A 27,995-nucleotide genomic window follows, 5' to 3' on the forward strand; every position below is an offset into this window, starting at 1 on the left:
TTCATAACAGACATTTAATAATTATTTTTTTTTAATATAAAAATTTGTACCAGCCATTAAAAACTGTAACATTCATGATGCATCTATTTCAACATAAATACATCAATTGTTAACCATACTTTTCTTTTTTCCTTACAGCTGAAGTTTCCAGTTATTATGGAAAAATTATTTGATTTTATATATAGATAGATATAGATATGATTAACGTTTGATAATTTCTCGTTTCAGAGGTACAGCCAGAACTCAGCAACCTTTGACTGTAAGTATTCATCCCCTCCTTTAAATACATTTTTTTCCCCCACTCTCAAAAACCTGACATTTTTCCAATGTAGTATTGTTTTTAACTTTACATATCTTTTCACATATAACTGGATCAAAAAATTACTTCCTCCCACAATGAAATGTATTTATTCTCCTTTCAGATCTCTTGCTCAGTTTGACTAGGTTTCTTATACTAGACATACTAAGGTCAATAACCTGTAAAACTCTTTGGTCTCTTCATACTGTGAGGTATACCATAATTTAAAGCCAAAAGAACCTCTTGAAAAGATTAGCATGTACAGGGTGCTGTTACTTTTCACAATTACAGCTTGCCTGAATATATAAGGCCACCTAAAGTTAAAACTATACATACCACCACAACTGCATCATTATAGCTTAATCTGAAGCTAACAATCATATTTTGTAAAATAAATTAATTGAATACTTCTTCATTTTAAGAAGTCATAGAAAAGTCCAAACATCCAAAGTGTGGTTTTAAGTCATAAGTTAATGCACAGATTTGTCACCTCTTTTTTCCAAAAGTTTTGATCAATTTTTTTCCATTTTCCAAATTTGCCTCCAAATAGAACAGTTTAGCACACTGCAAATAGCATTATTCATGAACTCCTCGGACATTCCCACTCTGATATCAGGACACATCAGGACTCTGCTCTTCAACTGTTACTGCACCTTCTCAACAGAGGCTTTATTTTTCTCCAGAGAGGTCTTTGGAAACTTAAGTATTTTCTTCCAACTGGTTTCCCTGTCAAACAGATGAGAAACAATTATTAAAAAACAGTTTATCTGTCTTATTTTTCCTGTGCAATTGTATAGGCTAACAAAATCTGAAACATCATTGATTTAATAATTTTAGCAAAATGAATTCTAAAAAAAGCACAGAAATGATTCCCAACCCCATTCCAACTAATTGCAGGATTGCTAAGTTTTAGACTACTGTAAGCATAAAGGGCTTGTAATATGATTAAGCTGATGAAGAAATGTACAGTAATTATTAGATAATTAACAAGCTAGCCTGTAAAGCCAGACATGCATTCTTTTATACCTATATTAAGCCTACTTACTTCCAAGTTAACATTTTTGCTATCACAGGAAATCCTTTTTATTCTTTTTTTTTTTAAACTAATACTTCGTGAAGCCATTTCCAAAATTCCTAGACATACTTCACATTTTCTATCATGAGCTAAGTAAGTTTCAATTTTCTTACACTGAAGTCTGTGATACTGCACAAGTTAAGATTTTGATTTCCTCTTACTATAACGTACACAAACAATGGAAATTGGCTTCCAGTCTTTGTACTGCTAAGTCACAGTGTAACGACAGTTTGAAACTAAAAATTAAAGACATAATATATGATTTTAAACCATCCCAGCTATACCCTTTGAAGCCTACAGTTACTGCCTGTTTAAACAAAACAAACCTTTTCCCATTTCAGAAGTTTTACTTAGTGTGTATCTGCACCAAAAAAAAAAAAAAGTACCTCAAAGGATTAATAAGGAATAAAACACTTCCTCAAATATGTATTATCTTTAGACTCTATTTCACTATGAAACATGACAAAGAAAAAGGCACAATCTAACACATGAAACATTTTCTAAGCTGTCTTACCATAAAAGTATAAGGCATGTTATTGAATCTACTGTCCCCGACTATTCTAGATTGACTTTTTAAAATTTGTTTCTCCTTCAGCAAACAAAATGGTGTTGGCTTACACAATTTCATACACACAGATGAAAAAAATCATAGCCTTTTTGTCTTTAAGGAGCCAAACAACTTAAAAAGGAATAAATTTAATTCTCCACTTGGGCAGTCTTTCTCTTGCACTAAGTAAGTTCATGCTCAGGTTTATTCATGCACAAACTAAGCAATATGCTTATAATATATTATATATGCTAATATCATAGCTTGCATAAGATAAAGGGAAAATAACTCAAAGCTAAAGTTAAAAAAATATATACTCTGCCTTTTTGTTTTTCAACACTTGGTATTTGGGAGTCTGAAGATCTTCAATGCTCTCTGCAATTGGCTTATTTAGTGTTTCTGGTAGAAGGAGAGTCAAGAATCCAGCTGACAGTCCACTGATTCCAAACACCACGAATGGTACAAAAGGACCGAGAGATTTCTGAAATTAAAAATCCATAGTAAAAACCCAACATTATTTCCTGCTCTGTAAAATATATGATCCATATGAACTACAGTCAAAACTATATCCATGCAATTATCCATGTATTTATAGAATTACACATAAAGAAACACAATGTCATTTCCCAGGAACAGCTTCTTATGAAAATTTTTAGTGTGCATGCCCAGAAGTACTCAGATACAGAGCGAACCTTAGCAACACAAAATGCACTCTACAACAATCATTTCACTAACAGATTAACACAATACAGAATGTTAGATTATTTCTGAAAAGAATAAAATAGCTATTTTTAAACATCTTGTTCATTAATTCTTGGAACTGACTGAACAAACTTCATTTAATTTTTCATTAAGACGGACATTTTTCAAGGGTTGTAAATGTACCAGAAATCAGCAGAATACTTTTGAGAATTTTAAAAAAATTGAGTTGTGAAGTAAAGAGTAAAATTATTAATAAAACAATCTTACCATAGATGGCACAAATGGAGCCAAAATGCCTCCAAATCTGCAAGACATGGAACAGACACCCAAGCCAGCATTTCTGTTTCAAACAAAGGATGAAAGATTTGCAGTTTTAAAGTATGTAGATAATTATAACATTCATGAATATGCAGTGGCACTGTCAAAATTAACAACCTATACTTTATCTTTCTTTTAGTTATCAACAGGATTTTAAAAAAAGTTATTAAAGACCTCCAGCAGTTACTCCAAGATCTACTACAAGAAGCTACCAAAAAGCATATTGCACCCTTTCAAACCTTCTGTTGTTCAGTCCTCCTCAAAAGTTTGAATAGATAGGTTTGTCAGCCTGCCATATGGGGCAATACAAGTGGGCATTCCTGCGGTGGACGAGGAATGATTTTGAAAGTTGGCGGGATCTTTGGAGAGAACCACCCACTCGGTGTCTGTGGCTCAGGTCCTCAGCAGCAACCTCTCTTCTCCTGCTTCAAGTTACACAGATGAAAAATCAGTGCTTGCTTACAAACAGAAAACGGCCATTTGCCAGTGTGAAGCCTGAAACATCTGGACAGATGTGTCACTAAGTGGGCTGCTGAATTCTGTGCTCCCTTCAGTTTTCAGACAAATTTAAAACAATCTCACATCTAGACTAAATGATAATCAAAGCATGGGTTAGAACAGCAGGATCCTCTTCAAAGGCACCAAAATATATATACATATATATATATATATAAAATCCAAGTCTTTCACTTCCTGATCAAATGAAAGAAGCTTTCCCATCTCTGTGTCACTCCTAACAAATGGTATTTAGCAGCCACTTCCAAGACTAACACTAGCACCAGTTGTGAGCAAGAGACTAACAGTAAGAACCTCACAATGTCTGTTCCCTTCCCAAAAATCTCTCAGTTGCTTCCTCTAATTGATCATCACTCTCAGTCACACTGAGAGCTTCCTCCTGCTCACCCCCATTTCCTTCCTCTCATCTGAACACTGAAAGACAGCAACAGAATTAAACAAGACAAGCACAGAAGTGACCTGGCTCACCGGTATACCAAAACCACCCATTTCCGCATCCCTTCCTAACAGCCTTTTGCACAGGTTAAAGGAAACAGATGATGGAAGGACCCAGTAAGAACCCAGTGATTTTGGTGTAAAAGCGAAAAGACAAAGCAATCTATTTTCTCTCTTGGAAAAGGCAAATAGCCATCCGCATGTCCCCAACTGAAGCAGCATCAACCCAAACCCCGTAAGACTCATTATCCTAATGAGGAGTGGGGCAAAAGGAGATCATACATGCAATAGATTTTGTTTCAGTTCCTTGCAAAAATGAAAGCAGTCTTTAAAAGAAATATTTAAAATCTAACTAATACAGAATCCAGCAGATTTAGGGTTATTCAGAACAATGTCATGGTAACCAAGCAGGAGAAAATGCATTAACACTCCAGAATGATTAGGAAGCATTTATAAAGCGCTCCACTGCATAATAGCTCACTACAGCCTCTCCTACCTTAATACCTCATTTTACCATGCTCATGCTGGAAGACCTACTGAACCGCACTCCACAAACATGTTGGTACTATTCAGAGCACAGGGCTGCACGAATGCAAACCAAAATAGCTCTAGATCCAGGGTAATCACACCAGCACCGTGCTTTGCTTAAGCCAGTTAGCCTTGCTGCAGCTGCCCGGCTAAGTACAGCCCAGCACCCCGCGCCCCCCTGGCCGCGCTGCTTGTGGAGCAGGGCCCAGCTGGAGGGGTTCAGCACGGCAAGGACCCAAAAGCCAGCTTGCTGCTACCGCTGGGAGCTCTAAAGCGGTGCTATGCTCACTAAGCCCTGCAATATAAAAAATTCTGGAGAGTTTCTTCCAGAGAAAGCCATAGATCAAAACGGCAAGTATTTTTTAACAGTACAAACATATCTATCACCATTGACAAATAAGTGAAAATACAGAATTTTCACACCGCTGTGAAAATGTGTTTTCAGGTGCTATCTTAGTCCAGTGGCCTCAGTCTGATTCTACCAATCACAAGTAAGGATGCCATCTGTATTTCGCAACCTTTTTCTCATTGTGGGGGGAAACCACAGAGTTTCTTTTCCATCTATATGACCAGACCTATGATTATGTTTTGTTCCCAAACACTACAAAATAAACTTCCTTTTTGTTTAAAATTCAAAAATAGTGATGTTTTCTATTTTTGAACTTTTTATACTCCAGCAAGTATTTTAAAGACATGTCAAGATGGCAGAAAAAAATTCCAACCCACATACATACACCAGTTTCCAGCACCTTCCCATTTCTAGCATGAGATGTATTTCCCATTCCTCAATGTACCGATCGGCATGATAAATAGGCCAAGCGCATTGCTCACCTGTGAAGTAATAAGTAGGTTTAAACAAGGAGTGCTATCACTGAAGGCAATTTCTTGCAAAATTTCCTACTGGGGCGGGGGGGAAGGGGAGGTGGAAGGCTTTTTCCACCTCCTCTCCAGTGCCTTTGAAATGCTACCTTTCTAATCACACAGCATGATGAAGCTCCACTGTCAGAGGAATGCCCAGAGCATTACAAAGCTTTGCAAAGACCACCAGATGGTGCTGATGCTTTGTATTACACTAACCACTTGCCATCACTGTTTTTGTTGCATAAACTATAATATTTGCAATTAATTAAAATATCAGACAGATATCAAACACATTTTTATATGTATAAGTTGTCATGCGTGAGGATTTTTCATATGGTATCTCCAACATAATAGCTTACCATATTATTCAACAAGAGTTGTCTAATAAAGCTGTAAAAACAGCTTAGGAAATGAGCACTACTTCCCACCAGTGCTCTGCATCTTTGACACATATCTCTTAGTTAATTCTGTGCCGGGGGGGGGGGGGGGGGAGAAGTCCCTCATCACAAGCACCTAATTTCAAATACACTGAGGCACTACTGTAATTCCTGCTAGGTATGAGCTGTCACATATTTGGCACCAAACAGCAACAGGACTTAGGAAGACAAAAGTAACGTGAATCATGAGAACACAGCAAAACAAGCAAAAGCCAAGAAATTAAAATCTTTTCAGTCTATGCTTAATTCTCTCTATTTGCAACTCCAGAAGAACAGAGGGGACAGGATTCAAAGGACACATACACACCAAAAAACCCCCCAGCTCTTTGCAAATAAAAAAAATTAACTGGGGAAAACAAACAAACCCCAAAACCCAGTTTCAGTCAGCATGTTTGGGACTTGCATGCTAAACCTAACCTTTGCCAAGGATCACAAGCACAGTACCCAGTAACAGGCAATGCACTTCCATTCTCCCAAGTTTTACTGCATAAAACAGAAATTGCAAAAACTGAGTTCACAGTCTAGCTTTTATGCCTCCATAACGTATGGAAAATCATGAACCCCAACGAAAAATCCCAACCAAAGAAGCCCGAACAAATATGCTGAGTACCCTTCAGAAAAGGGTGTGGAGCTAAGATGGGAGGTGAAGAGAACAAGGCTGTGCGGTACTTTATTTTCCTAACTTAGGTTGACTTTGGGACAGCAAGAGAGCAAGAGCACAACCTTGCAAAGAGTTGATTAAAACTATGAAATAAAGTCAAGTTTTAGCCCACTTGTTCATGGATTAAATGCTGTCAAGTGAGTCACTGCCATATGGTAACTCTTAAGTGAGTTGTATTATGAATATTTAACTCAATAACAAAGATATGTAAAAGTACTTATTTTTCAAGAAGCAATAAACAGTAATTATATGGGAGATTCAAGTATATAGAAGCACTGTAAACAGTCCTTACTGCATATTCTATATTTATAATTAAGTTAGCATACACTCTCATCGCAGCATTATGTTTGGGTTTGTACCCAGTAATTTTGCTTCCAAAATCAATAGTAGAAACAAAAAATACTGCACTTAGCATTGTAGTGCAAGAAGGCCATTTTTCATATTTTTATTCTGAATTTAGACCTAGTGAAAGCTGCCACAAACAGCCCTGGAGAGCGAATCAGTGCAAAACGTGACTAATATAAGAAGCAGTTTCAAGCCCTGGCAAACCGCACATCATCTGCTTTGATTACAGGAAAAAATAAAACAAAACAAAACCCTCATATTGGTATTTCTGGTAAAAATAAAGATAAGTATTAAAGCACACCAGCCATCAGTACCACCGTGTGCGAAAAGCATTTTCCATTTACCCACAAGCTTTGCTACGTTACCTCAGCACTGTTGGGTATAGTTCAGAAGTATAAATATACACGATGTTGAAAGCAGCGCTGACCATCATTTTTCCACACAAAGCTAACAAAGTGGGGCTGAAGAACAAACCTTTCAGGAAAAAGAAAATGAACTGTAAGCATAAATAGTCTATTTTCTTACTCTTTTTATACAAAGTTGAAAACACTGATATCATCTCGTCCTTTTTAAGAGACTTACACATAAAAAACAATGTTTAGTCTATGTTTTTTCAACTACAAGAATTAACCACAAATAACAACATCTCGTGTTTCTTCTCAAACATCCTAAAACTAATGTAAAGAAGGAATACATTAGATACAGTTATATTTAGGACCAGGAAAATTTTCCACTTCTTTTTGGAAAAGCTAAGATTATCACAGTTCTAGAAGACAGGGCTAAGGCTTATAGTTCCGCAGTCAGAAAAATCCTACAAGGTAATTGCATTTTTTAGTCAAGAACAAACCACCAATAAAACCTTCTAGATTAATTTATTAAATTAAAACCATACAACTTGATTCACATCTAAAGCTTATTTGCTCTCCAGGGAGACCCTTTTGAAACTTAAAATGCAGCAGTTCTGTAAATGAAAAGAACAAATGCTAATGCAGAGCCCAGTCTATTAGCAGAAAATCTTTCGTTTGACTAAACAGGAGTGTAGGTCTTTCAGAGTCCCAAAGAAATATGTTCTTGTCCTCAACACTAAGTCCAGACTAAGTTTTGGGTTGGATCAAATGAAGTTGATTAAATAATGGAAAAGCCTGATTGCTTCTCAATTGTTTTTGTTTTAATGTCGCCCTTGAATAATTTCAACTCTATTCATCTGATCACATTAGATCCTATTTCAGCTGAAGCAGAAATCTCATTTGTACATAAACTGAAATCCAGAAACTTGATTTAAGTGTGATAGATTTCTGCAGTATTTCTGTAATTCATGCAAAATGGATACAACCTGTTCATCCCAGCTCTCCTTTTGCTGGGAAGAGTTGCCAGCCGCAAAGGTGTGAACCGAGACCTCAGAGTTCTGCTGGGACACCCCTTTTCTTTCATCACCCAAACATGAAGCAATGAAGACAAGGTTTGTAAATCTCAAATGTATCTTAAAACTTACATACCGTTTCTCTCTCAGGGAGACCTAAATTAAATGCTGAATATCCATACGTTAGAAATTTAGTATTACTGCACTTGGGAAGTTGTGCTCTTACTGTCAAAACAGAAGAAAGAGTCTGTCTAGACAGAGAAATTAGCACTCAGAAGCTAGGGAGTGAATTTGAAGTGCACTTTCATCTCTGCATTCCCTCCCTCAGGGGAGGCTAAAGGCAGTGTGCACAGGGAATTACTGCAGGATTAGAAGCACACCAGAAATTCACTGCACATCAGCTCCTTGCGTAAGTAAGCTAAAAGACATGCTTGTTATATTTTCCACTTAGTCTTGGAATGTATTTTCAGCAGCTCTTGCACAATATTCCATGATTTTCTTTTCATATGTAAAATTAATACTGTAAAGCAGGAATGCACTTTCTCCTATGCGGATTCTGGTAACCATTTATAGGTCATTCCCTGAGTCCAACAAAACATGTCCATGCAGAATCTTTAGTACTTCTGTTGTATTTTTGCCTCAGATCCTTTCACCTGAAGGTCTAGTAGCAACAATATGCACAGAATTGTGTCTGAAACAGCATACACAGGGGTAACTGCTTCAAATTTAGATGAAGAAGAAAGCTGCAAGTTCTTACTAAATGCAAGTATTTGAGTTCAGTTGTTAAGGGAAGTTCTTACATTAACTGATCTTCAGAATTTAGGGAAGTAAAACAGGAAAAAAGGGTAATAAATGTTGCTGATGTTGAGGAGCTGCTATAGCAGGAGTTATTGTGATTAAGTATTGATGTCATCAATGTCATTAAGAGTCTCAGCTGCAACATCATCATGTAGATTAGCCTTTTGGTTGTCATCTTTAAGAGAAAACGTTCATTTAAATGGCACTTTTGAAACAAAAGGAGACTTCAAATTTACTTCAGAAAATATCCAGCCAAGAAAGTGCAGCTCTCCACTTTTGTGTTACACAAAGAGGAATATCTGATACCAGCAAAGGCTGAGACAAAACTCAAAGAACTACAAGTTTTCTTTATTCTGCATACACACCATGTCCCTTCCATGGAAGGAGTATCAATGAAAGTCAAACAGAAGTTAAGATTCCCATGTTTAGTACAACCATGTAAACCTAAATAAGAGTTAGAATCTAATTATTCCTAGGCTAGAGCTCTCATTTGTTTGCTACTGTATAAAACAGACACAAAAGAGGGAAAATGTTTTCAGGCTTATAGAAGCTTTTGAAAGAAAAGAACATTACAGCTTAACTCCCTGGTCATTGCCAATCTCCCTCACCATCTTCCAATCTGATATTCATATAAATGAATTCATCAGTTCTCAGCAATAAAGAAGGAGCTGAGGTGGTGTATCAGTTTTTCCTTAATCACTGGAAGATTTTAGTCTCAAATTCAGAACACATCTTTAATAACTGAAATGTTCAACTTGGCTTATTCCAAAGGTGAAATGACTTGGATCAGATTCTCTTTAACAAGTTAACTGAGTTATTTAGAAATCAAGTCATGTGAAGGTTAAGAATACGAGGTGGAAGTGCCCAGTATCTCATTAAAATCTTAAATCCATTGTAATAAAATCAAGGATCTCGTCAATCATTCTAAAGAATGCAGACTGGGACAAATAAAAGAAGTGTTCTCCTTAGTAATATGAGGGTCAGATCAGAGATGCAAAAATCCCCATTTCATTTAGGGAATTGACTCATCTTTGTCATACTCGCAGATGAATTTCTTTCAATTTAACTGGCACATCATTCTGGGCCAAGAACCAGCTTTACTCTTACCACAGAGGAAAGATAGACATTTTAATTAAAGTGAAAAAGGCAGAAAATTTCCTGAAATTTAGCAACTCCTGAAGAATTATTATCTTATACTGATTAGTCATCACTGCTTTTATTTTGTACTTTTTTTTTTTTTTTTTTAATAAAAAGAAGTCCAAAGAGTAAACTTGTTGAAACAAAAGAAGAAACAGTCTCAGTAAAAGGAACAACAAAATGTCTGAGGAGTCGAATTAACACAAGCGTGGCAAATAGGATTACGGGATATTTTCTCTCCTGCTGTTTTTCTTCCTGAGACTTTTTTGAGACTGATTTGAATGGATGCCAGATAGCATTTATATCTCTTAGGGATAGACACAACCTATAGGAGCCTACCTTGTGATCACATCACTGTTGCCCCTGGGTCAAAAAACTGTTAAGGCTAAAATGTTTCTACCGATATTAAGAAAACACAAGTTAAGAGTAGCCACTTACACTTGTTAGTCTCATGCAGACATAAATTTTCAGTAGCTTAAATAAGTATTAATATAGAAAACCTGTACTTGAAATGGAAAGAAGAGTGAAAATACAAAAGAAATATAAATATTTGTGAAGGTCACTAACAACCTTAAAAAAAAAAACACAAAAAAACCCACACATTTTAAAGACTGACCAGTCTCTGTGAAATTAGGGACTGCCCATAAAAAATTTGTTGATACTCTACTGTCAGTATGAATTGTCCTCACAACTACATAATCCAGCAATACACAGGATGAAATCAAGAAAGGCAGCAAGTTTCTTGCCATTCCTGCAGCTTCCATATTGTAATTCTGACCTCCATTTCTAGTTGAGTATAAAATAAAATAGTTTAAAAGCTTTAAGTTTTTGGTTATATTTTTTAAGAAGTGATGCATTATGCTCTAAGCCAGGAAAACCGTAGTTCCTATTTCTATGAATATTACATATTATCAAAACAAATGTAAAGCTTGGCATCTCCAATTGTCAAGATCCAGTTAAACTAACATCACACTGCACTGCAGCCTGGCTATAGACACCAGCATTTTAAGGTAAACTGATTCATAGTGATGAATACCATGTCAGTACTTAAAATGGAACATGATAGGTTGGTCTGACCTTCTAAGAGCCAAGAGCTCAGAGGCAAACTTGTTCAATTATCAGGTTCTAATCAGGGCCAAATTATGCCCACAAGAAGTTTAAAGCAATAGTGACAGGTCACTGGCTCCCTGACCAGCTATGGAAAAAGAGAGAAAAATAGAGAGAAGGGGGTGCAAACTGGTAGGCCTTAAGGCCCTGGTAGTCTCAGTCAGGAAGTAACATTACATTGCTTTCTCAGCTTTTGAATTAACAAATATGTACTTTGGCAGCAATACATACTTACCAGCACTTGTTGGTAAAAACAGGGTAAATATACAAGCAAATCCTGCAAATACCAGAAAAGAGGTCATAGTTCTTCGTCTGCCAGACCTAGAAGAAAAAAAAACCCACCCGGATAAAGATGGAAACAAAGTTCTTCAGTATTTTTGAATGTGTCTGCAAAAGGCCATCTGAAGTACACAACAGCATCAGTAACAATTACACATCTATTGCACCAAGAGTATTGCTTCAAGTCTTATTTTTTTAATTCTGTATATAAGTCTTACTGCAAAAGCTTTCCTATTTCTAGCAAAGTTTTGATTTGTATGCTATTGAATTTCTAACCTTGAAAAGATGACCATACCTATTTCTGCAACAGGAATGTGCATAAACTTTTTGTTCATTGTAGTGAGTGAGACAATTTGTCCTGCTGCTAAAAGAGTATCGTAGTGCATACACACAAAGATCAAATTAATGCTGGGCAAGAAAACTTAATTCCAATGCTTCTTAATCTACATTTCTCTTACATAATTTTGCATTATTATATGCAGTTATTACATAAAAATAAAGCTATTTTGTATGCTTTTTCCTCTAGTAGTATGCACATGCAGAAATGAGCAAAGGCTAATTCTACTGCATAGTGTTTTGAAATAAAAGTAGACATAATGGAAAACACCAACCCATCTCCACATCTGCCATACTTCAAATTTCAAAAGTATCTGCAAAGGACTACAAATAAGGATATTCTTAGTAATAAGTTGCATTTGTGTAAGAATATTGCATACGCTTGTTACTTCATTAACTCTCACAGCTATTTCTAACAATTTCCCACACTAGGAAAAAAACTCTAGTTTATCTATAACAACATACAATATTTGTTTTTAAGATCTCTTCAATCTTTTTGTAATAAAAAGCTATACTTTAAGGTACTGTACACTAAATCTAAATGAAACCTGATCATCTGACCTGTCACATTTATTTTGCATTAAGCATCTAAATCTATGTGTACCCTTACTTTAAGGAATAAACAAAAAAAAATTGTCAAACAAACTGTAAATTACAAAAGGATGAGCATGTAGAAAAGAACTTGTATAGTTTGCGGTTTAAATTTATGCCCTTGATCTAGGTTTTTGGGGAGTGGGGTGGGGGCGATTTGGTTTGGAGCTTGGCAGAGCTGGCAGTTTCTTCTGCTGCCAAGAAAAACTCGAAAGGTGACATCCTCACCTTACTGAAGTAAACAGGATTTTTGACACTGACTTCAATGAGACCAAGGTATTATTTTAAAGATACTTAAACTGATGATTAGATGCAGCTCTGAAAAGCTCCGGGTCTCTGGACTAACTATTCAGTCTTTGGAAATAAATGCCCATAAAATTAATGGCCTCTAAATACAGCGAAAAGTATGAAAACACATGGGCACTGACCATTCCTGCCTTAATGAAAACCAAATCACTCTCACTTCAAAATTTTCTTTGAAAACTTCCAGTAAAAGTTAAGAACATTGAAAACTGCCTTCAACTGCAGTTGGTTAGCTATACAAAACCAAGCCATTCTAAACAAAATATGCAAGATATAGATAAGCTATGGATACTTACATAACTAGGATACTTAGTACGTTTTCCATAAAGACTACCAAACCTTTTTTCCCCAACTGTTCAAAAGCTCAACTCTTGAATATTTCAAAAACTAAACACAACTAAAAAAGGAAAAAGTATAAAAATCGGAGTCCCATTTCAATATCAGCTGCAGAAATCCCTAGAGCTGACTAAATCCCCAAAGTAGTAACTGTTCTCAAAGAACAGTAGAGTATCTTACTGATATTTTTCTATGCTATCTACAAATATAGGCAGAAAACTAGAAAATAAGTTTTCTTACCAGGATTTCTCAATAAAAAACATGCAGAGAGGAAATGCTGGAACTTCTACAAGACCATAAAGAGCCACATTTAAATAAAGATTTCCTCTTAATTCACCAGCATTTAAAGTTAGTCCATAGTACACAAAGCTGCAGACATACCTAGAAATAACCACAGAATTTAGATTACCAACATAACTATTCGTTAGGGCTCAGATAGTACTTATAAACTAAGTTATACTGAGTTATATTAGTTACACCAAGTTACACACTAGGAAGAGAGCTCTTATCCCCCACTCCCCCCAGCCCCCAAAAGGGGAAGAGACAGAGAATAGCTCCTATTTAAATTAACAAAGGAACTTCCGGAAAAAGAATGCTTATATATGTACACAGCATAACTTTACGAATTTTCTATTAACAATTTTTTTTGTAAGTTATTTAACACATCTAATACACTTAACTGTAATCAGATCATGCTCAACTGTTGCAAAGCAATCCTATGCAAGAAAGTGGTGTGTATAGCCATTGTTTAACACAGAGTGTCTTCCCCAAATCTAGGGTAGGTTTCCCAAAGAAGCCTATTATCACCTGATTTTTTCCAAGGAAAGAAATAAACCCTCACACCTCCAGGCCAGTAAAATCAGTGCTGTGTTGGAAAGGCCACTACACAGCAAACGGAGACATTTGGCCAATTCCCTAGTAGTTTCCTTACTGAAAAAGGAAATTCCAACAGTCTTCTAATCGTTAGTTTCCTGCGGTCAGAGCTTTAAAGCTGTTGGTATTGCCTTGCTGATGGTCTCGAATTTTACAGTTCAGAAGGCTTGTGCCTTAACCAGACAGAGACAGTATGACATTAGCGGACAATAAGTGTGCAATCAGTCACAGAAGCACTGGAAAAGACACCAGCTAACGGACGCAAGCTCACACTGTGTCTAAGCAGAATTTGGGGCACGTGATGCAGAAAAGGAAAGTTTTGCCTGTTACAGGGAGAAGTGCAGCCTGTGTCAGTCACAGCTGATCGGTGGTGTCTAAATGCTCGCAAGAGTGATGGAATAGCTGTGAGCTATTCCAGCAGCTCCGTGCATGTGTTTTAACAGGCTTTGTGACAGCAGACAACACTACTGTGACTTTTTCCAGAAAGTGAAAATGCCTTCATACTGTAATTTCACATTGCCATAATCACTTATTTATATTTACCTAGCAGCAACTTAGAGTCTAAGACACTGCTGGAAAGGTCCTATTTAGCAATGATGTTTGTCACTTCCACCAATGTCCTGCACATCTCTGCTTACCCAACACATCAAACTACTGATTTTCCCATCTATACCCTGACAAACATCTCAAATGTAATGCTGAACTTTAAAGGGAAAGCTTCTTGGCATTTTGGAAAAGAGCTATTCCACAAACAGATAATAGCAACAGATGTCCCAAATTGGCTTAAGCTAAAACAACCAACTCTACATCCTCCCCAAACCTAGGCTGTTCCCTCTGTTTTGCCATATATTGACAACATATTATATTACCCCCTCCTCCACTTTGGGGTGATTTTTTTTTTCTCCCCAAAGCAGTATCTAATATAAATCTATCCCATTTGCATTGCATCTTGCCCAGTTTTCCTCCACTGAACCTCTGTGATATGCTTTGGGGCTTTTTTTTTTTTTTTAAATACATACTAACTGTTATTTTAGATCTACACCATTATTGTCTAATCAGTGTAGTCCTTTTCTTCATAATACTCACTCAAATGCACATCATCTCAGCAATTTCTCCTTCAGCTTCTCATGTCACTTAAAGTAAATATTATGTTGTCACCAGACTAATTTTTAGTAGGTTTTGAAGGAGTTTCTAAGTAACACACTAAGAATAAAATGTAACAGCAATAATAATGAAGCATCAACTTTACACCACACTATTTCAGATGATTACTGTCTACTATAATTAACTGACAAACTTACAATTTAAATGAAAAAGATGAAAATCTTAATCATTTCCTCACGTTTGACTCATTCATGCCATCTCAGCATCTTGTTACTACGTACCAGATGTACATCAGTATGACAGTTCGCCACCGAAGGACTGGGTGTTTTACTAAGTTTAGGATACCAGGTGCCGATTCATCCTTTCTCAGAGTTCCTGCACTTGGTTTTAATTTTAGATTCAATTGCTCTTTTCCATTACCAAGAGCAATATATTGCAACACATGTTCAGCTTCTGCAGTCTTCCCTTGGGAATAGAGCCATCTTGGTGATTCTGGGAGCATACTAACGAGAAAAGAAAAGAAAATCAATGATGAAAAGCTGATTCCTATAAACAATGCATTAAATCAATCTTCCTGTTTTTCAAAATAGTAATTTACAACAACAAAAAATTAGTACCAATACAAATTCCTGAGAAAAACATTCTATTTGCACTGTTCTGCGTATTAGATTTCACATACTTTGGTAATATTATACAGCCAACCTAATAAAATCATTTTTGGAGACACTTGACAAAGCACTCATGTTCATGTCGAGAGGAGTTTAGACCTTGACTTCTGCTGAACTGACTTCTTATGAAACACTACCTAGCATTACCCGGGGAGCATCTCAAACCCCAATTATTTTAACAGTCAGGACAAAGCTTTGTTCTCATGAAGGTTTATTTCAAACTTTTCCATTAAAGGTAGGGCTCAGAGCCTGGGTGAAGAGAGAAAGAAAAGAAACCTCATTGTGGAATTATTTGCCAGGCTACAGTACCAGCCGATCTCTACCCGCACACCTTTCAAACCGCCTACTTTTAAGTATAATCAGAACGCGCTTACTCACAACTGCAGTCTGCAATTCCATTTCCCCCTCTTCCTGCCCCCCCCCGAAGTTGTAGAGTGTGCTACTTCATATGAGTGATAAAACACAGAATGGAGTATTTTTAACTGAACTTTATTTTATTTCCTCCGATACTCCAAACAGAGATTGTTCAGATATATGCCCTACAACCAAACTACACTTTGGTTATTTTCAAAGGTTCCCATTTTTTCTTTTTTCATATATATATTTTGGGGAGTAATTCTATTTCTATCAGAAACACACCACCACAAGGGAAAAATGTATTATGCAGAATTTACTTCCCCAGACCAGAGGCTTGGCTGATTATGAGAAGAATGTTTTTATATATTATTTTAACAGAACACTTTTCAAGAGCAGGTCTATCTAAATAGATATACAGGGATATGTGCGCATATATGTGTCTGTGTGTGTGTGTGTATATACATACATATATATATATATATATGTATGTGGGTACACACATACGCACATCTATGTCTATATATAATGCATCTCTATCAAAAAAGCTGCTTTTTTCCTAACTATATGGTATGCCAGACATCCTTTTGTTTTATCATGAAGACAACCTACTACACTGATAGCTCTCTGCATTTGCTCTTACAGCTCTAACTGATAATAAGTACAAGGTATATTACTTGATATGTTAAAAGAATATTTTGTGACAGCATATGCCAGACAACTAGCCTTTTCAATTCATTGAATACTGTTGTATTTCACAGCCATTTTTATAGTAATGTGTATTTAGGAATTCTAAATAGGAACACCCAAATACAATAGACATAGGAACAGACAGGGGCACTTAAAAACAAGCAGATACATAGAGTATCCAGCTAGAAAGGCAACCCCAAGTGTTCTCATTTATTTCCTATTGCATTCATTTGTCTCGTGAAAAATAACTCTACAAAAACCTCTAGGAGCACTTCCAGAACTTCTCAAGTGCTGAAACCTTTCCTTGGCAGAAGGCAGTGTTCCTGGCTAACGCTCCAGCTCACGGCCTCTGGCAGGCCTTGCCTTCCCCAAGCAGATTTGGGAGTTTTATTAGACAGCTGGCACACAGCTGCTCTTTGCAGTGCTGGCCACCACAAGCTTTTCTTCTGGGTAATCCTGACCTTATGCTTCCCTTAGAACTGCTTCTTACTTCACTTTAACCTGATTACAGGGCTTTGCAGTATGACTCTCTCTTGCTTGGCTCAAAGCATACAGAAAAATCACCCTTGCTTACACAACCCTTTTGGATGACAACAAGAAAAAAAAAGTAATTATTAAATTAGTATCAGTATAATGAATGTGAACCACTCACAAAGAAAGAAGAAAGAAGATGACTCCTGGAGTATTTGATACCAAGGCAAGGTAGCGCCATTCTCTTACATAGTAACCCAGCAGTGCATAAACAGCAATGCCAACTGCAAATGTCAAATTAGTTAACGAACCTGAAAACACAAAACCAAAAAAGTGACTACAGAAACCAATAGCAAAAACTCATCAGGCGTAGAAGACAAATTCCTAGCCTGTGATATACCTAAATACAGTAGCAATAAAATCTTCAAAGTACCTTTATGGCACTTGTCAACCAGTTGGCTTAAGTAAACCAGGCAGTCCTCATAGGGAATGCCTTTGTAGAATATTAGCTCTTCCCCCCCTCCCCAAAAAAAGAAAGGCTGGTACATAGGTGAGAGCAAGAAAGGAACAGGAACCTACAGACCAAAGATGATCTGGGGACAGGAAGGGGAATGATGTGATTTATTTAGATCTATTAAGGTAATCTTGAATAGGGGTGGAAGGCTGGAACAAAAATTGAAAGTGAGCTATAAAAATACAAGGACTGAATTAGGTACAAAGAACAGCTGCAAACCAGAGATACATTATAGTAAATTTCTGATGAACAAGTATAAATAAAAGTGTTAAAAATATGGGGTCAACTTCAATTCCAGAAGCCTAGCAGTGAACTCTCTGCAGGCTATTAGAGCAGATCTAGTACTAACCCAGAAATTCTCAGCTATTGCCCATAAAGCCTAGCTCACAGCCAACGCATAGGAGAGCTTCGTTAACACTGCTGAGCAGTGTTCGGTAGCTTCCTCCTCCTTTCAGCCACTGATCAGTTGTTGAGCACCTCTTTATCAACTGCTGAGAGGAACTAGAATAAAGCACCTAAAAGGACAAGCTGCAGGAAGCAGTCTCTCTTCGGTCCATCAGGAGGCTGGCCCTGCAGGGAAGAAGGCTGGGGAGAGCCAAGATAGACAACAAGGGCGAGGGGAAGGAGGGGCAGGAGAGAGAGGTGACATGAGTCAAAAAAGTGAACCCAGGAGAAAAAGAGAACTCAGTACTTGAAAAACAAAGCTGAAGTGGAAAACTATAACCAAACCAAAACCTCCTCACATAGCCCCAGGAGTACAGAAAAGAAATAAGAAAAAAGTAGAATGAGATAACTGAAGAAGAGAGAAATACTCTCGCAGCCACAACACATCTGCACATGGAGCAAGTTTTTCCCTGCGTTGTGCTAGCCAAAAAAGCATTGCAGCCCGAGTTATTCTAGTTTTACAACAGTATGACAAATAATTGTTAAATTTATTTTAAGTCTTGGCAGTGGCATACCGAAAAGGACTTTTAAAAATACTGGAAGGTCAGCACGTCCAACAGTGGAAAAGAAAACAAAAACAAAAACCAAAACAAAAGAACACTGTGCAGGCACTAAATCATTTTGTGTTGCAGGGAAACTTCAAATACTACTTTAAAGAATATCTTCCCAAGATACCATACAGCGTCATTCAGAAGCTGGCAGCATCTGCCGAAAGATTTTAAATGAAACAGTCCACAATTTAGGAATTTTTAGGAATCATTGTGCAAATTTAAAGACCTCAGAGATTCACTATTTATCAAACAAACCCGATCCTGTCTTCCATATTCAGGCAACATTCCCACAGAAATTAGAACTTGGATGGAAGAGCGTCACATTTATTTGACTCACGTTATAAACTGAATTCATCTGCTACAAACATAAGAATTTAAAAAGTAAGGTATTGATAGGAACAATACGTTGCACAGTAATAACGATTAAATATTCCCAAATCCCACCTGTAAATGACCAAAATGATTTTCCTACATATTCTTGTGTTAGGACAAAAGACACAAGAGCCATTCCACCATTCACAATTCCAACAAAAAAACGTGAAACTGCAAATATGTCATAATTTGGAGCTAATGCTGTGACATACCCAAAAATGACATCAAAAAATAGACCTGCAGAGAGAGAATAAAGTATGATTAGTACTTATTCTATGCAGCTTTAACTCAGAAGATAGACAGGGAGCACAGTAAATTATTCGCTCTAGTGATTATTCTACGGTACTCTGGTGTCTCGCATTTGGCTTTCTAAACTCACATAATATGAAAATTACCACCGTCTTCAACTCACACACTTGGGGTCTGCAATTCCCATAAGAAAGTCTCCTTAAGACAATGTTATCATTAAACAAAGACCATTTAGTTGCAAACATGGGAAATAAACCACCAAGACATGAGTTACTGGCTCTAAAGAAGTTTAGGTAAATGATGTTCCTAAGGAGAGGAATTATTTGTATTGGGGGCAATATAGTAGGGTGATGCAGATCCAGTCAAATATAGCATTGTGTTCACATTTTTAGGTACAGTTATATCAAAACCAGGCTATTTTTTCATTGACATTTCAGCGACCACAAGGATAAAAACACTATGCTGTTCAGTATATACATAACCAATTTTAGTGTTGTTTCATTCAGTGAAATACTTATACAGATCATTAGTACTAATTAAACCATTAGCAGCATCTGAAGAACCTATTTTAGCTTGGACTGACATCATTAGAGGTTTGGTATCCAAACAGTCAAATCATAGCAGGGCCAATTTCTCACACACTGAAGAAAGAGCTTTTAGAGGATCAGTCTCAGCGAGTCACACAGTATGAGTACAGGACAGGCAAAGCACCATTATTTACAACTTACAGATGGCAAAAACTGAGAATAGGAAAACAGAAGATGACATCTACACTCAAGGGTTAAACAGGAGTTGCTTGCACAACCAAAAACAGGGCTCTTCATGCCTGACTCACTTTATTGTTTCTAACACTACAAAATGTATCCTTTAGATTTGAAAAGATTGAGCTCATATTAAATAATCTAAACAACAACAAAATGCATCAGATACCATTAGCACTATCAGTTTTTAAGGATGTGTAGTGCTTTATCCTTCCAAATAAAAGGAGACTATAATACATCGTTTTAAACTTAGAAAAATGTTGACAAACAAGAAAAACATTGCATTCTGGGCACAGAAGCTTTTTTGCTTATCTCAAGTTTATGATCCCAGACTAATATATACATTTTACACAAAAGAAAACACGTTTTTCATCTTTTTTTGTACAAGACTTTTCAAGCCTTTGTGTCAGTACTACTCACCTGGTCACATCCTAGAACTTACAATAAAAAAACATTTCTGAAAACCCTGAAAGTGAAGTTGTATCATTCACTGGCTAAGAAAACAAATTAGGTTTCTGTAATAAAATATCAAATTTGCAGGAATATCTTTAAGCTAATATACTAGGCAAAACACATGCAAAAAAAAGGAAATGAGATGGGAAAAAATAATTGATTCCACCAAGGCCCCTTGCTTTGTCAAGTGGAAACGGAGATGATATTATCCAAATAGAGGACTTAGAAAAAACATTTTAATAGTCTTACCTGATATATAAACTGGTTTCCTGCCCAGTTTATCCGACAAAGGGCCAAATGTGATATTTCCAATAAGCAATCCAGCAAAAAAGAGGGAAGATGCAAGACCCACTTTGTAGGCTTCTTGTTCAATTAGGTACCACTGTCAAAAAATAAAAAAGAACCCCAAAACAAACAAAAACAGAAAACAACCACTCTATTGCTAAAACTATTAACAGCAATTTGCTAGTCTTCTCAAAGAAAAATACCAAAATTCTTCTGCTGCCATTTCCCACTCCTCACTTTATATCTAACTAAAGCTTCATTCAAAGTTTGATAGGTAGGCTGACAGATTTCCCCCCCCCCATACAGACACCCACATCTCTCTCTCTCTCCTTCCCCTCCCCAAGAAATTTCATTATAATATATTAAACATGCTAGGGTTCAATTCTATAAATTTAATGAAATCTACCCCAATTACCAAGCTTTTACAAAGTAACTTATTCTACATTATTAGACCTAGGAAAGACTGAATTTTTAATGGCTTAGACACTTCAACATTTAACAAGCTTAGTATTTTCAATGAAGAGTTAATAGAAATTAGCAAAAAATAAAGCGTGGTCACCACTGCAGCACTTCAAGCGTTAATGCTGAGCAGTTATGTTTCTGGGACCATGAATAACCCAGGTACCCTTTCTTGATTGCGCATATGTTCAAATGTTGAAGATAAGCCGAAGGGTATTATGGAAAGCCATCCTACAAAAAGCTTGCTTTTAAGAACTCTGAGAACTATTCACTGATACTTGTATCATTTTATTCTGCACATGAATTTACAGTCAAGCAAAGAAGTTAGAAACAAACTATGGGTTTCTTTATATGATGTACTATATATCTCATTCAAAAGCTAAATTGAGGCAGCATAATCAAAAAGTGACAGTTCCACAGAAGAGAGGAAAATGAACTCCAAGTAGGTTGAAAAACTGAATGGAGCTTAATCAAGTACTTCTTGATGGAGCAAGGCATGCAGAGGACCTGCTCAGTCCCCCTGCTACAGTGAGAACCAATATTCACAAAAATGCACTGTTGAGATTACACACATTGATGACTTTTTTTTTTTTTTTGGGGGGGGGGGAGGGAACAGTGATCAGAAAGTCTTACCTAAGTGATTTTCCAAGCAAGGAATTTCACTAATTCAATATAAAGCTTTAACAAAACATTTAATAATTACCGGAAATATGCTGGGAAATTTCCAGTGAAAAAAAATGGATCAATATTCACACCAAGACAACATGCTGACTCTTTAAATGACATTTGTAGTATGTTCTTTGGGAAAAAAAGGAAAGGCAGAAGGAACTTAAATTCCCTTTGTTTTTTTATAAAATGAAAGGATAACTCCAGGGAAAAGGCACGTGACCAAAATACTGTACAAGAGAGTAGGGCCTTAGCCCTCAAGTGTCAGCCTTGAATTAATACAGATTCCCAAAGAATACTAGGAATTTACTGAAACTCTTAGTTATAGCAGTCTCGAGAATCATATGCTTTTACTCAATCTATCTGGACTCGCATGTTGGCAAGGTACAGACAAGACATTGCTCTGTGCATCCATTACCCCACATAATCATAAAAATATCAAAATGACCCAGAGTTGGAAGGGATCTACTCATGCATGAAGAAAAAAAAAGGGTGAAAGCTGAACCTGTGCAAGACAGCAGATTTTGGGGGCAGGATAAAGTGTTGCAGCATTTGAAGGATGCCTCCTTTAGTCAAATGTATCCACTTAAGATACTCCTGAATTCTGGAGGACTTTCAGATACTCTGTGAAGGTAAGTTCCTGCACAGCAGCATTTGTAGCTGTTTTCTACTCTATCCCCATTGGGTAGCAGATTCCAGGCTATTACAGTGGATAATGATGTAGCTCCCAAAACTTATGGTTTCTTAACTTTCTGAACGGACTCCAAAAATGAAACATGTCTGGCCATGAATCCTCATCCTTCAGCTAGTATAAAAATATCACAGCATGTCCTCTCCAAGGCAGAGTACTGCTGGCATAAGTCCTCCTCCTCCACTCTAGTCCTCCCCAGCATACAAATTAAACGCATAGTTCTTGTCTAAGGGATGTTTCAGGTTGATACACAGGACAAAATGACCCTACGATGCCACACGTGGTTGTAAAAATAAGTTTCTCCAAGTTAAAGGACCGCTTTTACACCAAAATCAAGACACATTTTCTTAATCTCACCTTCTCAAGCATCACCACTTGTTATGTAGAACACGGGACTGAGTTGATGCCAATCCAAGAAGCAATTCTAAGTTGTTTGCCATGAACTGAGCCTGAACTGTTATTTATAAAATCTTAATCAGGCCAAAACAGATTATAATGATTATTTCTTCTTGAACCAGAACTGAACAGCTACTCTGAAGTTTTGTTGAGCTCCAAAACAGAACAGAGTACTAGTCCCAAGCCAGAACAGAACTGAAAATATTTACTGTTTAAACTCCACACCATAAACAAAATAAAGGAAAAACTTCAGAAAAGGACCTTCCTCCCCCAGCAAAGGGCAAAAGAAAAGATTGTTTGAGAGACATTACTTGTGCTTTTTGATGCCTCACTGGAAGATACTCATTTTAACAAGTCTGGTATAATAATCTATGCAAAATATATCTATCGGCATTCTATAGAATGCATCTACTTTATTAGCATACAAGGAACTTGCTAAATATGTCAAAACTAGCTATAGCTTGCCAACAAAGCATTACCAATTTTGCTATCCCCAAAAGGACATCCTCTCAATTTGTTAAATCCACCAAATGATTTGAAATTTAGTTACTAGACTGTTAGTATCCAGAAAAAAAACACTGGCCAACATCTAAAGACTGCATGGAAAAAATAAATTAGCAATATAATAATAAAAAGAAAAACTAAGAATATATTACCGAAATGAATAGGAAAACAGAATTTGTTTTAATAAGAACCTTAAAAATTACTACATCATTTGAAAACAAGGACAATTGCTTCTGTATTCAAAAATATAGTATTAGTTAAGTCTTGCTGATTTCTAATTATAATTTAAACACTATAACATATCATGTATTTTGCTGTGCATCTGAAATTGAAGAGTGATCCTGGAAAACACACTAATCAAGAAAATCTGTTTCTGACAGAGGATATGATCCAATATTGCATCATTCCTTCTCATGTCCAGTCATTACATTTTTCCAAGATAAACATTACACAGTTACATTTGGGATAATGGGAAGAAAGCAAAAATTGGGCACTGGCCATGCTAAATGCTAACCTTTCTCAGCAAATTTACTGAACAATTGCTGCAGGAAAACAATCAGCAGAAGCCTGACAGTTTATACTAAAAGTCAAGCCACCCACACAATTTTTTTTCTGGCAGTGGCAAAGATGCTTAGATCACTTGCCCTCGCCTGAGTGATTACATCCTGGGGACTAAAAAAAGCAAACCCAACTTTTCACATGAAACTCATAAGACATTAGGATTAAAGGTCAAGCTTCTGTCTCACTCAACAAATTTCAATCTGTTCCATCTGCTACTCTCATCACACACAAAAATATCCAGAGATGTGGTGCATAAATTTAACTTTTGTAATAGTTTTACTCTAAGATGCATCTTCTTTGAGAACATGATGCAACTCATGGCAAAGATTGAGTGCACAGCACGAATTGCTCAGACATGACAAACTGATCTTTTTCTTGATAAAGAACAGACATTAGGAGGAGCCCAAACTAAATTCCACAGTTAAACTGTAGTTAAATGATACAGTGAGCATCATTCTCATTACCTTCAGATGTTTTTGAAAGTCATTACTAAAGAAAACTGAAAACAAAACAAACTATCAACATAAAGAAAAATTAACAAAACTGAATTACTTTAAGTATTGGACTTATACCAGAAAAGCTAAATTAAAGAAATTAATTGCATGCTTTCAGATTAAAAAAAAATAACATAAGAGAGCCAGATGGGTGGGTTCCAATAATTTTTAATAGCATAAGTAAAACACTCAGCTAAGTCCTATTCAGCTTTCACAAGTAAGAGTCCTGCACTGATGGCATAAATCCTCAAGTAGAGAAGAAACAGGCACAATGGAAGTACTTGCCTCAGTTACTATAGATGTGAAGTTATTTGCAAAATGGATGTGTTTGGCAAGCTCAGCTCTGCTAACTGGAATTTCTTCTTGGTCAACGTGATAGTCAGGTGCAGCTCCCACAAGCACAATAAGCATTGACTGACAAGCCACATATACCTTAAAATAAGACACAATCATTTACTGTAAACAATTCCCACGGGGGCTCACCCTTGTTTAACGGCATGCTGTAAGCTTTTCATTAAGCTAATAATAAACAATTTCCCTTTATTCAGCATCACACAGACTGAATGCAACCAACTTCATGTGTTTAAACCCATAGATGTGAACTATCAAGGTACTCAGCACCAATAGCTACTACTCCAAAGTTACCAGTGGATTTTCAGGGAAAGTTTCATTTTGCAGCCCTTTTCCCAGTTCAAAAGTTCTTCAAACTGTTTTTTTGCTGTTCTGTAGCCAGGCATAGAAAAAGAAGACATTGAGAACTTCATCATAGTTGCACAGCTAAGATCTAACCCTTAAGGCCAAGACTTAACTTTTAACATTTTGCTTACTACAATCAAAGAATATAAGTTGTCATGACAAGTTGAAGGACTGCTAGAAATCCAAGACTATATATATATATATATATATATATATTTTTTTTTAAATGTCTACTAGCTCTTTGCACTGCAGAGACTGAGATACAAGCTTGACCTGATCATTAGGAAAGCTAGAAAGCAGGAGAGAAAAGGGTTTTCATTAAAAACAAACAAACAAAAAAACCCACACCTTATGAGGAATTTTACTTTTTCTATGGGCCTCAAGAAGTTCTGAGCGTTTTCTGGATTTTATATGTGACTTTATTTTTAATTATCCTTTCAGCATATGCAAGTCTCAGTGATTTTCAGCTTTTCATTGTCAATGGAAGAGTTCTGAATCCAGAAGTGGCTTCTTTCACAGTGCCACATATCTTTGGGTGGTGAATCTGGATTGACCAAGTTTATTTTAATATGCTGTCTTATATTGTGCTTACCTTGAACATTCTTGCAGGGGCAAGCTTTAAGAAAAAAAAAAAAAGGAAAAAAAAAAGAAAGAAAACCTTCCTCCCTTACAAAAATATTTTAATTCAAAATACAGAACTGCACTAACATGAGGAAGCTGGTTACAGAGAAACTACAAGACAGCCCAAACAGATAAGTGTTTGCACGTGGGGGTGTGGACAGCAGTTAAAGAGAGCACCCTGCATACCACTTCTTGCAAGAGAAAGTGCAAACACAGCAAAGCAGTTGGCACGGTTAGATGCCATTTCCTTCCGCTCGACAGAAGCCTGAAAGGCAGCCTTCAAAAAGTGGAATACATGTTCAAAAATAAGGAAAATAGAAAGATCGCAACTCTGGTAAGTGTGAATTAAGCCAGAAAAAGGTTTAGAAAACATCTTGCAAAAGGGACGAGACAAAACTTCTCAAACGCAAGTGAACCTGAAGGAGGGTGCGAAGTCAGGTGATGGTGGAAGCAACGGGGCGCATGGCCGACACCAGTGCAGCAGGCCGAGGGCGCAGGCCACGGGGACAGCAGAGGAGCTGGCGTCCGCCACCCATGCCACCCCAGCATCGCTCGGGGCTGACACGGGGGCAGTCGGGGCTCCCAAATCCACCAGACACTCGATGCAGACCCTTACCGAAGCCTTGACGACCCCCAGCCAGTCAGGAAAGAAGGGAGCGCCTCGCACCCCGGTTGGTCGGTGGAGGGAGGTGACCAGGGCGAGCGGAGGTCTGTGCTGCGGGCGGCAGACCCAGGCTGGCCGCCGCAGTGACAGTGACGCTGCCCCTTCCCACATCCCCGGCGGCCTGCCCCCGGGCAGCAGGTGCCGAGCCCGGTAGCCCGGGACAGCGCAACCATCCCGTAGCCCCAACAAACGCGGCCGCGTCAGTAACTAAATCAAAGCGGGCGCTCGGGCACAAATCTGTGCAAATGAAAGTTTAAAAAAAAAATAAATAAATAAAGGCTGTGAGCAACACCGCTATTTTCGCCCCATGAGAGCCCTGCAGGAGGCGGTGGCGGCTGGAGGCCGCCCGGGCCCGCGAGCCGCGCCCCCCCCCCCGCCCCGCGGCGGGCCGTTGAGTCCGTTACGACCGTTACCCGGCGCGCGGCCCCTCACCTGCAGCAGCACCAGGAAGGCGGTGAGGCGGCGCTGGCCGCCGCCGAACTCGCCCGCTGCCCCGAAGGCCTCCTCCAGCTCCAGGGCCATGGCCCCGCCGCGCCGCCCGGCGCCTCCCCCCGCGCGGTCCCGCCTCTGGGCCGGCCGCTTCCCGCCGCGCCGCGGCTGCCCCGGGCCGCGGGGCAGAGCGGCGCCCCGGCCGCCGCCATCGCCATCGCCACGAGGGGCCCCCGAGAGAGCAGCGGACGCGCCTGATCACCGGGCAGAGGCGTGTAGCCCTTGCGCCGCATGGAGAGAGCGTCCAGGGGTTAGAGTTTTTGGTTTTTTTAAATAAAAATAAATAAATAAAAACTCCAGAAGAAGCAGGGTGTCAGCTGGGAAGGATGAAGATGTTCAGCAGGGGGGAGGGAAGGGGGAGAACAACCCTTGCCCTTATTTCAGGGCAGAGCAGCCAGCTAGCTGTGAGGTTATTTAGGTAGGATAAAAAGTGAACAAGGACCCCGCTCCCATGACTAGCTGCACAAAATAAAAATTGCAGGAGACACTCGAGAGAACAACAAAATAAGCTGAGCAGTTAGCTCCAAAGCTATTTTAAAGTAGAAGCGGCTCTCCCTATACGACCTCAATTTTGTGAGGAGCAGGATTTTTCCATCAGGATTTAATCTAGTCTAGATAATTGCAGGCTGCTACCGAGGGGTAATTTTGCTGTGCACCTTTCTCCCCAGGCCTCTTCTCTGGTCTGATCTAGTAATTGGGCACCTGCAGAACAAGCCAGTTTAGCTTGCTAATTCCATAAAAGAAACCAGAGAAAACTACCAAAAATGTTCTGTTCACCCTGTGTCTTTTCATCCAATTTACAAAGAGCAACACCTAAGAAGTCTGTGTCCAAGGGACAGGGGGAAACTGGTTAAGCTGGCAATTTTGGCATGAAGATAGTGACGTTAGCTCTTACCACATAGACCCGAGGTAAAGGGGTCTGACACAAAAGCAAGGTGTGGTGAATTCCTCCAATACGCATGGTAATGCTAGGAAAAACACAGGTATACAAGAAT

General features: G+C 38.0%; 1 protein-coding gene across 2 annotated transcripts; it reads right to left on the bottom strand.

The window, feature by feature from the left end:
- LOC106486978 (solute carrier family 22 member 15-like) lies at positions 1–27,067 on the bottom strand. Of its 2 annotated transcripts, none has more exons than XM_067299770.1 (12): positions 26,944–27,067; positions 24,816–24,962; positions 20,724–20,856; positions 19,084–19,248; positions 17,312–17,441; positions 15,229–15,450; positions 13,211–13,351; positions 11,361–11,446; positions 7,089–7,197; positions 2,890–2,962; positions 2,243–2,401; positions 1–1,024 (listed from the first exon to the last, which is right to left on the bottom strand). In XM_067299770.1, exons 1-12 carry the CDS (start codon positions 27,031–27,033, stop codon positions 998–1,000), a joined length of 1,482 nt encoding a protein of 493 aa, XP_067155871.1. In that variant the 5' UTR covers positions 27,034–27,067; the 3' UTR covers positions 1–997. The 2 variants fall into 2 exon arrangements, with proteins under 2 accessions (XP_067155871.1, XP_067155870.1); XM_067299769.1 differs by having other exon boundaries at positions 2,238–2,401.
- Positions 27,068–27,995: the final 928 nt, after the last annotated feature.

Source organism: Apteryx mantelli, chromosome 7 (genome assembly GCF_036417845.1).
Source record: "Apteryx mantelli isolate bAptMan1 chromosome 7, bAptMan1.hap1, whole genome shotgun sequence".
Lineage (NCBI taxonomy): Eukaryota > Metazoa > Chordata > Aves > Apterygiformes > Apterygidae > Apteryx > Apteryx mantelli.